At 68.9% G+C, this 10,552-nt stretch overlaps 2 protein-coding genes across 2 annotated transcripts in view; both read right to left on the bottom strand.

Annotated features, from left to right (window-relative positions):
* Nucleotides 1–1,885: 1,885 nt before the first annotated feature.
* WRAP53 (WD repeat containing antisense to TP53) lies at nucleotides 1,886–7,145 on the bottom strand. Its single transcript, XM_082076693.1, has 11 exons — nucleotides 7,088–7,145; nucleotides 6,956–7,001; nucleotides 6,730–6,828; nucleotides 6,273–6,375; nucleotides 5,854–5,942; nucleotides 5,045–5,135; nucleotides 4,426–4,558; nucleotides 3,681–3,889; nucleotides 3,109–3,212; nucleotides 2,851–2,997; nucleotides 1,886–2,458 (listed from the first exon to the last, which is right to left on the bottom strand). Exons 1-11 carry the CDS (start codon nucleotides 7,107–7,109, stop codon nucleotides 1,975–1,977), a joined length of 1,527 nt encoding a protein of 508 aa, XP_081932819.1. The 5' UTR covers nucleotides 7,110–7,145; the 3' UTR covers nucleotides 1,886–1,974.
* Nucleotides 7,146–8,818: 1,673 nt separating this feature from the next.
* The window catches only part of LOC309452014 (DNA-directed RNA polymerase II subunit RPB1-like), a 43,525-nt gene continuing 41,791 nt past the window's right edge, over nucleotides 8,819–10,552 (bottom strand). The window contains 1 exon segment of the mRNA XM_082076697.1: nucleotides 8,819–10,251. Within this exon segment, the coding sequence (XP_081932823.1) occupies nucleotides 9,095–10,251 (1,157 nt within the window). The 3' untranslated portion in view covers nucleotides 8,819–9,094.

Raw genomic sequence — 10,552 nt, 5'->3', positions numbered from 1 at the left:
GGTGTCACACACACACACGGTGTCACACACACAGTGTCACACACACACACACACACACACACACACGGTGTCACACACACACACAGTGTCACACACACACAAACACACACACACAGTGTCACACACACACACGGTGTCACATACACAGTGTCACACATGGTGTCACACACACAGTGTCACACACACACACGGTGTCACATACACAGTGTCACACATGGTGTCACACACACAGCACAGTGTCACACACACAGTGTCACACACACACACAGTGTCACACACACACAGTGTCACATACACAGTGTCACACACACACACACGGTGTCACATACAGTGTCACACACACACAGTGTCACACACACAGTGTCACACACACACGGTGTCACACACACAGTGTCACACTCACACGGTGTCACCCCAGGGTCCCCACACGACCCCCACAGGTCCCCCCAATTCCCCTCAACCCCCCAAACCCCCTCAGACCCCCAAACCCCCATAAACCCCCCAAACCCCCCAGACCCCCAAATCCTCTCACACCCACCAAACCCCCCTAAACCCCCAAACCCCCCCAGCCCCCCCGCCCCCCCCCCGCCCCCCCCACTCACCGTTGGTTCGCCGTGTGCCAAACCACGGGCTCCAGGCTCAGCGCCGCCGCCCCCGCCCCCAGCGCGGCCACCAGCAGCGCCCCCCAGCGCCACCGCATGGCGCCCACGGACAGACCCACGGACAGACCCACGGACAGACCCACGGACAGACCCACGGACCGACCCACGGACCGACCGACACACGGACCCGCCCCCCCCGGCTGCGGCGCCTCCGCCACCGGCGCCCACCGCCAGGGGGCGGGGCCACGGGGGGGCGGGGCTTGGGAGCGGCGGGGGGATTGGTGGGCGGGGCTGGGGGCGGGGCCTGGTTGGTGAGAATGGGGGGGTGGGCGGGGTTTGGGAGCGGCGGGGGGATTGGTGGGCGGGGCTGGATTAATGAGAAGGGGTGGGTGGGGTTTGGGAATGGTGGGGGGATTGGTGGGCGGGGTTGGGGGCGGTGCCTGGTTGGTGAGAATGGGGGGGTGGCGGGGTTTGGGAGCGGCGGGGGGATTGGTGGGCGGTGCCAGGGGGCGGATTGGTCAGAATGGGGGGGGGTGGTGGGCGGGGCTTGGGAACGCCGAGGGGATTGGTGGGTGGGGCTGGGGGCGGATTGGTGAGAATGGGGGGGGGGGCGGGGCTGGGGGCGGTGCCTGATTGGTGAGAATGGGGGGGCGGGGTTTGGGAACGGGAAGGGGATTGGTGGGCGGGGCTGAGGGCGGTGCCAAATTGGTGAGAATGGGGGGCGGGTTTGGGGGCGGTGCCTGATTGTGAGAATGGGGAGGTGGGCGGGGCTGGGGGCGGTCCCGGGTTGGTGAGAATGGGGGGGCGGGTTTGGGGGTGGTCCCAGTTTGGTGAGAATGGGGGGTGGTGGGTGGGGTTTCAAAGGGGGCGTGGTTTGGGAACGCTGGCACCTGGTGAGAACAGTGGATGGTGGGCGTGGCTTTAAAGGGGCGGGGTTTTGGAAGTGCAGGTGGGCGGGGCTGAGAAGGGGCGGGGCTTGCGGGGGGCAGGGTTTGGGGGCTGGATGGGTGAGAAGCGGAAGGTGGGCGGGGCTTCAAAGGGGGCGGGGTTTGTGAAAGGTGGGCGGGGCCTTGAGGGGGCGTGGCCCAACAAAGGGGCATGGTCATGGGTGTGGGCGTGGCCAGCAGAGCCCCCCCCCCCCCCATAGTGAGTGTCCGTTGCCATGGTGATGGTGAAGCTGAGAACCAGGCCCCGCCCCCCCGGTGGGGGGGGGCTCTTAAAGGGGCAACACCAGTGAGGGGGGGGGAGGTGTGCAGGGGGTACAGACGGGTGACAGACGGTGACAGTGACAACGTCTGTACTACAACAACCGGTGTCCCCGGGGGGGTGACAGTCAGTGACCCGGCGGGGGGGACACAATCGGGGGGGGGGGTCACCCTGGGTGTCCACAGAGGGGGTGACAATTGGCTCCTGTGTCCCCAAGGGGGTGACACTCATTGTCCCCAAGGGGGTGACAGTTGCTTCCGGTGTCCCCAAGGGGGTGACATTCAGTGTCCCCAAGGGGGTGACAGTCAGTTCCGGTGTCCCCAAGGGGGTGACACTCATTGTCCCCAAGGGGGTGACAGTCAGTTCCGGTGTCCCCAAGGGGGTCACACTCATTGTCCCCAAGGGGGTGACAGTCGGTTCCAGTGTCCCCAGGGCTGTCCCAGCCATAGTCCCCGTGGGGGTGACCGTCGTTGTCACAGTCGGTGTCACAGTCGGTGTCACAGCCGGGTCCCCACCACCAGAGCTGCAGCCGGTTGTCCCCCCCCGGGGGGGGCGCGTCCTCCGTCCCCTCGTCCTCGTCGCTGCCCCAAGGCGGGGGGAGCAGCCGCTGCCCCGACGCCGTGGCCAAGAGCGGGAGTGCGGGGTGGAGGCTGCGGGGACCCAGGCGTCCGGGGGGGACCCAGGCGTCCGGGAGAGCCCCACAGCCCACCCAACAGCACCCACAGGGGACCCAGGAGTTCGGGGAGGGACCCAGGAGTTCGGGGAGGGACCCAGGAGTCCGGGGAGGGACCCAGGAGTCCGGGGAGGGACCCAGGAGTGCCCCAGGGACCCAGGAGTCCGGGGAGGGACCCAGGAGTTCGGGGGGACCCAGGAGTTCAGGAAGGACCCAGAAGTTTGGGAAGGGACCCAGGAGTTCGGGAAAGGGACCCAGGAGTTCGGGACGGACCCAGGAGTTCGGGAGGGACCCAGGAGTTCGGGAGGGACCCAGGAGTTCGGGAGGGACCCAGGAGTTCGGGGAGGGACCCAGGCGTCCGGGGGGTACCTGGTGCCGTTGACGCAGTCGCGGAGGGCGCGGAAGCGCAGGTGGGGGGGCAGCGTTGGGGGGTCCCCCCCCGGGCCCGGCGGGGACAACGTGTCCCAGACGGTGACAAACCCGTCGGTGTCACCGCTCACCAGGAACCGGCCCGACCTGCGGGGGAGGGGAGGGGAGGGGGCAGCGGGACCCAGGCGTCCGGGCAGCCCCCCCCCGGCCCTTGCTGAAAGGGGACCCAGGCGTCCGGGGGAGGAGGGGGTCACTCACGGGTCGAGGTCGAAGGTCACGCGCTGGTTGGTGCTGACGCGCCGCTCCAGGGCCAGCAGGGGGCGCTCGGGCACCCGCAGGTCCCAGCACCGGATGTGGGTGTCCTGGGGGCGGGGCTTCCGTGGGACACGCCCTCAGGCCCCACCCACTGCTTGGTGGCCACACCCCAACCCTTGGGCCCCACCCCCCCGCCCCCAGGGCTGAGGCCACACTCCCAGATCGCAAGCCCCACCCGCTGCTCAAAGCCCCGCCCATCTCCCCACTGGCCACGCCCCCAGGGCTGAGACCCCGCCCATACCTCGAGGCCACACCCCCAGCTCACAAGCCCCACCCCCTAATCCTCACAGGCTCCACCCCCACAGGGCCCACCCACCGCCAGGTCCCGCCCACCCTATAGACCCCACCCACCCCACTGCCACGCCCACCCACTAGGCCCCGCCCACTCCCAGGCCCCACTCACCCCAGCACCACCCCCAGGCTCCACCCCCCATGGGCCCAACATCCCAGACCCCGCCCATCCCATAGGCCACACCCACCCCACAGGCCCCGCCCACCCCACAGGCCCCACCCACCTTGCGCCCCCCCGCGAACAGGCGGGTCCCATCGGGGCTGAAGCGCAGGTGAGTGGGTGCGGCCGGGAGGCGGAGCCAGAGCGCCAGGGCCCCGCCCCCCTCCAGCGGGTACAGCCCCAGGCTCCGCCCATAGGAGCCGCAGGCCAGCAGCGGTTGGCTGGGGCTGCACGCCAGGCAGCCAATCAGGCCCTGCTGGGCCTGCCCCCCCGCTGCACGGGGAGAGAGGGGGCAGGGTGAGCACACGACCCTTGGGCCACGCCCCTCTATAAGCTCCACCCCCTAAAGACCCTGCCCATCCTTAAGCCACACCCCTGTGGCCCCACCCACATAAGCTCCACCCCTTTAGGCCCTGCCCTCCTCTTGACCCACCCACATAAACTCCACCCCTCAGACCACACCCACCCAAGCCCCACCCCCTCAGACCACACCTCCCCAAGCCCCACCCCCCCAGACCCCACCCCTCCAACCTCACTCTCTCAGATCCCCCAAGCCCCACCCCATCAGACCCCACCCACCCAAGCCCCACCCCCTCAGACCCCACCTCCCCAAGCCCCACCCCCTCAGATCCCCCAAGCCCCACCCCCTCAGATCCCCCCCAACCCCACTCCCTCAGACCACACCCCCAAGCCCCGCCCCCTCAGACCCCACCCCTCCAACCTCACTCCTTCAGGTCCCCCCAAGACCCGCCCCCCCAGATCCCACCGCCCCAAGCCCCGCCCCCTCAGCCCCAAGCCCCGCCCCTCACCGCGCAGGGGTGTCTCCCGGCTGTCCCGGCCGGGGCGCTCGGTGTGGAACAGGCGCACGGTGCCGCTGTAGCCCCCCAGGAGGCGCCGCCCGTCGGGGGCGAAGGTCAGCGAGTGGGGGGCAACCGGCTCATCCTGACCCCCCCGCCCCCCCCCCCCAACCCGGGTCACGGGGTCACCGGGGGCACCGCTGACCTCTGACCCCCACCCCGGGGTCCCCACTGTCCCCCACCCCCCAGGAACACAGGAACCGCCCCCCCCCCCCACAATGTCACTGCAGGGTCCGCCCCCCCCCCAACCCCGAACTCCTGGGTCCCCCCCGAACTCCTGGGTCCCCTCCCGGACGCCTGGGTCCCCTCCCGGACGCCTGGGTCCCCCCCCGAACTCCTGGGTCCCTCCCCGAACTCCTGGGTCCCCTCCCGAACTCCTGGGTCCCTCCCCGAACGCCTGGGTCCCCTCCCGGACGCCTGGGTCCCCCCCGCACTCCTGGGTCCCCCCCCGCACTCCTGGGTCCCCCCCCCCGCACTCCTGGGTCCCCCCCCCCGCACTCCTGGGTCCCCCCCCCGAACTCCTGGGTCCCCCCCGAACTCCTGGGTCCCCCCCGGACGCCTGGGTCCCCACCAGGTGGCTGTAGGCGCGGAACGAGCCCCTCAGGGTCCCATCGAAGGCGTCCCAGAGATGAACCGGGTTGTCCCGGCTGCTGGCGGCCACCCTGCCCAGCACACACCAGTAAGGACCAGTATGGACCAGTATGGACCAGCAGGAACCAGTAACCACCAGTGCAGCCCCCACGCCCCTCCCAGTGTCTCCCAGTAACAACCGGTGACCCCACAACCCCTCCCACGAGCCCCTTCCAGACCCCGGGCTCTCCCAGTTCAGCCCAGTAAGAACCAGTGACCTCCCAGTAAGAACCAGTGACCTCCCAGTGACCCCCTGTAACTCCCCCAGTGCCTCCCAGTGACTCCCAGTGCCTCCCAGTGACAACCAGTGACCTCCCAGTAAGAACCAGTGACCTCCCAGTAACCCCCCTGTAACTCCCCCAGTGCCTCCCAGTTCATCCCAGTGACAACCAGTGACAACCAGTGACCTCCCAGTAAGAACCAGTGACCTCCCAGTAAGAACCAGTGACCTCCCACTAACCCCCCTGTAACTCCCCCAGTGCCTCCCAGTGACTCCCAGTTCATCCCAGTGACAACCAGTCCCTCCCAGTGCCCCCCAGTTCATCCCAGTGCCCCCCAGCCCCCTCCCAGTGCCTCCCAGTGCTCCCAGTGACTCCCAGTTCATCCCAGTGCCGCCCAGTGTCCTCCCCAGTGCCCCCCAACCCCCTCCCAGTGCCCCCCAGTCCCTCCCAGTTCATCCCAGTGCCCCCCAACCCCCTCCCAGTCCCTCCCAGTCCCTCCCAGTGCTCCCAGTGCTCCCAGTTTGCTCACAGGCAGGTGTGGGGCAGGTTCGAGTCCATCAGGGGGAACCAGGTGAAGTCGTAGATGGTGTCGCCCTCGGGCACCCGCAGCGCCGGCACCTGCACCCGGACGCCTGGGTCCCTCGGACGCCTGGGTCCCCTCCCGGACGCCTGGGTCCCCCCAGAGTTCCGCAGCCATCCCCAGGCCCCCCAATCCCCCCATAGTGACCCCCCAGCACCCATGGGTGCCCCATAGGGACCCCGACCTCCCAGTGACCCCCATAGGGACCCCCCAGCACCCTTGGGTGCCCCCAAAGTGATGCCCAACCACCCCACGGGTGGCCCATAGAACCCCCCTGGCACCCATGGGTGCCCCCAACCCCCCCCATAGTGACCCCCAACCCCCCATGGGTGCCCCACAGACCCCCCCCCGCACCCATGGGTGCTCACCAGCGGGGGGAGGGGCGCCCCCGTTTGGGGCCGCGGGGGGAGGTCGAACACGCGCAGGGTGTTGTCGTCGCTGCACGTCAGGACGCACGAGCCGTCGGGGGCCCTGGGGACCCAGGCGTCCGGGAGGGACCCAGGCGTCCGGGAGGGACCCAGGCGTCCGGGAGGGACCCCCATTTCAACCCCCGTAGTGGACCCAGGTGTCCGGGATGCACAACCCCCCACCCATAGGGGACCCAGGCATCCGGGAGGGACCCAGGAATTCAAGGGGGGGACCCAGGAGTTTGGGGAAGGGATGGGGGGGGGGGGACCCAGGCGTTCGGGGAGGAGGGACCCAGGAGATCGGGGGGAAGGGACCCAGGCGTTCGGGGAGGAGGGACCCAGGTGTTCGGGGAGGAGGGACCCAGGCGTTCGGGGGGAAGGGACCCAGGCGTTCGGGGGGTGGGGGGGGGTCACTCACCACTTGCAGCCCCGCAGGAAGTTTTGGGGTCGGTGGGAAAACTCGTCGCGCGCCGCCCAGAGCGGGCGGGGGGGGCGGCCCAGGGCGGGGGGGGGCAGCCTGGGCGGGGGGAGGGGGGAGGGGCGTCAGGGGACCCAGGAGTCCGGGCCCCCAACCACCACCCCCCCCCCCCCCGAAATCAACGGGACCCAGGCGTCCGGGCCCCCCCCGCCCCTCCCCCACTCACCCCCAGGCCTCTTCCGGCGGCGCCTCCGCGGGGGGGGGCGGGGGGGCTGTGGGGGGAGGGGCGGGGTTAGGATGGGGGGGGGGGAGGGGACCCAGGAGTGCGGGTTCCCCCCCTGCTCCCCCCAGCGCGCACCTTCCACCATCGGCGCCGCCATGACAGTAACGAGGCCCCGCCCCTTTCTTGGCCACGCCCCCTCCCCCAGCCCTTCCCGCCTTCTGGGCCACGCGCCCTTATTGACTCCGTCCCTTACTTGGCCCCGCCCCCTTCCCGCCTTGCGGGGGGCGGGGTCAGAGGTGGCTCCGCCCACTCGGTGGGGGGGGTGTCAGGAGTTCGGGAGGGACCCGGGAGGGACCCAGGAGTTCGGGAGGGACCCAGGAATTCGGGGATGGACCCAGGAGTTCGGGATGGACCCAGGAGTTCGGAAAAGGGACCCAGGAGTTCGGGAGGGACCCAGGAGTTCGGGGGGGGACCCAGGAGTTCGGGAAGAGACTCAGGAGTGCGGGAGGGACCCAGGAGTTCGGAAAAGGGACCCAGGAGTTCGGGAGGGACCCAGGAGTTCGGGGGGGGACCCAGGAGTTCGGGAAGAGACTCAGGAGTGCGGGAGGGACCCAGGAGTTCGGAAAAGGGACCCAGGAGTTCAGGAGGGACCCAGGAGTTCGGGGGTGGACCCCGGAGTTCGGGAGGGACCCAGGAGTTCAGGGGGGACTCAGGAGTTTGGGAAGGGACCCAGGAGTTCGGGGGGGACCCAGGAGTTCGGGAAGGACCCAGGAGTTCGGGAGGGGACCCAGGCGTCCGGGGCTCCCCCGCCCCGGTAGCGTGGCCGAGCGGTCCAAGGCGCTGGATTTAGGCTCCAGTCCCCGCGGGGACGTGGGTTCGAATCCCACCGCTGCCAACGGGGACACCCCCTCCCCTTTTTGTACCTCCCCCCCCGGCACCCATGGGTGCCCCTTGGGACGGGTGGGGGGGTCTGGACGCCTGGGTCCCCTATTGGGGGGGATGGGGGTTCCCGGACGCCTGGGTCCATTATTGGGGGGGGATGGGTGTCACCGGACGCCTGGGTCCATTATTGGGGGGGATGGGCGTCCCCGAACGCCTGGGTCCATTACTGGGGGAGATGGGGTTCCCCGAACGCCTGGGTCCATTATTAGGGAGGATAGGTTTCCCCGGACGCCTGGGTCCATTATTAGGGGAGATGGGTTTCCCCGGACGCCTGGGTCCATTATTAGGGGAGATGGGTTTCCCCGGACGCCTGGGTCCATTATTAGGGGGGATGGGAGTCCCCGGACGCCTGGGTCCATTATTAGGGGAGATGGGGGTCCCCGGACGCCTGGGTCCATTATTAGGGGGGATGGGGGTCCCTGAACGCCTGGGTCCATTATTAGGGGGGATGGGGGTCCCCGGACGCCTGGGTCCATTATTAGGGGGGATGGGGGTCCCTGAATGCCTGGGTCCATTATTAGGGGGGATGGGGGTCCCCGGACGCCTGGGTCCATTATTAGGGGGGATGGGGGTCCCCGGACGCCTGGGTCCCTCCCCTCCCCCCCACAAAACGCAGCCAGAGCTGAAAATGGGTAAAACTTTTATTTGCCCCCAAAAGCGAAATTGCAGCCGATTCCCCTCCCCCCACCCCCCAAAAACACCCAAAAAGGGGAGGGGGGAGGGGCCAATGCCCCCCACCCCAAACCCCCCAAACCACCACCAGGGGGTGCCCCCCCCCCCAAACTGCCCCTCCCCCACCACCCCAACACCCCCAAACTGGGGAGTGTGTCCCCGCCCACCCCTCCCCCACCCCCATTGGGGGGGTCACCCCCCAACTTGGGGGTCACCCCCCAACTTGTCACCCCCTTGTCAATCACCCCCCTGACCCACAGATCTCCCCATGGGGGTCACCCCAACGTGTGGGTCACCCCCTTGTCAATCACCCCCCTGACCCACAGATCTCCCCATGGGGGTCACCCCAACATGTGGGTCACCCCAATGTGTGGGTCACCCCAACTTGTGGGTCACCCCCTTGTCAATCACCCCCCTGACCCACAGGTCACCCCCATGGCCGTCACCCCGACCGCCGCGTCCCCCCCAGCCCGTCACCCCCCCAGCGCGCGGGTGACCCCCAGGGGCTGTTTTTGGGGGTCCCCGCGCTCAGTTGTCGTCGTCGCTGTCGTCGGGGCTGATGGCCGGGCTGGTGAGGCTGTAGGTGGGTGACGTGGGGCTGTAGCCGGGGGACGTGGGGCTGTAGGTGGAGCCCTTGGGGGACGTGGGGCTGTAGGTGGGCGACGTGGGGCTGTACTTGGGGGAGGTGGGGCTGTAGGTGGGGGACGTGGGGCTGTACTTGGGGGACGTCGGGGTGTAGACGGGGGAGGTGGGGCTGTAGGTGGGGGAGGTGGGGCTGTACTTGGGGGTGGTGGGGCTGTAGGTGGGCGAGGTGGGGCTGTACTTGGGGGAAGTGGGGCTGTACTTGGGGGAGGTGGGGCTGTACTTGGGGGAGGTCGGGGTGTACTCGGGGGAGCTGGGGCTGTAGCTGGGGCTGGTGGGGGTGTACTTGGGGGACGTGGGGCTGTAGCTGGGGGAGCTGGGGCTGTAGCTGGGGGAGCTGGGGGTGTAGGTGGGCGACTGGGGGGTGTAGCGGGGGCTGGACGGGCTGTAGCTGGGGGACGTGGGGCTGTAGCTGGGCGAGGTGGGGCTGTAGCTGGGGCTGGTCGGGCTGTAGTTGGGGGAGGTCGGGGTGTAGTTGGGGCTGGTGGGGCTGTAACTGGGAGAAGTGGGGCTGTAACTGGGGGAGGTCGGGGTGTAGTTGGGGCTGGTGGGGCTGTAGTTGGGGCTGGTCGGGCTGTAGCTCGGCGACGTGGGGCTGTAGCTCGGCGATGTGGGGCTGTAACTGGGGGAGGTCGGGCTGTAGCTCGGCGACGTGGGGCTGTAGCTCGGCGACGTGGGGCTGTAGCTCGGCGAGGTGGGGCTGTAACTGGGCGACGTGGGGCTGTAACTGGGCGACGTGGGGCTGTAGCTGGGCGACGTGGGGCTGTAGCTGGGGCTGGTCGGGCTGTAGCTGGGCGAGGTGGGGCTGTAACTTGGCGAGGTGGGGCTGTAGCTGGGCGACGTGGGGCTGTAACTGGGGCTGGTCGGGCTGTAGCTCGGCGACGTGGGGCTGTAGTTGGGCGACGTGGGGCTGTAGCTGGGCGAGGTGGGGCTGTAGCTGGGGGACGTGGGGCTGTAGCTGGGGCTCTGGGGGGTGTAGCCCCCCGGCGAGCGCGGCTCGTAGGCCGGAGATGTGGGGCTGTAGCTGGGGGACATGGCGCCGCCTGTAGGGGGACAGGAAAACGTCAGAGGGGGGTTCCTGGGGGGAATTGGGGAGTGATGGGGTGTTGTGGGGTGTTGAGGGTGTCGTTACTGGGGTGTCACTGGGTTTTGGGGGGTGTTGAGGGATCTGTGGGGTGTTGTGGGGTGTCATTGGGTTTTGGGGGGTGTTGCAGTGTCTTGTGGGGCTCTATGGGGTGTTGTAGGGGTGTTGGGGGGTGTCATTGGGTTGTGGGGCTGTTGCAGTGTGTTGCGGGGTGTTTTGGGGTGTTTCAGGGGTGGTTGTGGGGGTGTTGCCAGGTGTTT

The sequence above is a fragment of the Streptopelia decaocto genome (genome assembly GCF_964273445.1).
Source record: "Streptopelia decaocto genome assembly, contig: HAP1_SCAFFOLD_260, whole genome shotgun sequence".
NCBI lineage: Eukaryota > Metazoa > Chordata > Aves > Columbiformes > Columbidae > Streptopelia > Streptopelia decaocto.
This window is presented reverse-complemented; position numbering and strand designations above follow the sequence as displayed.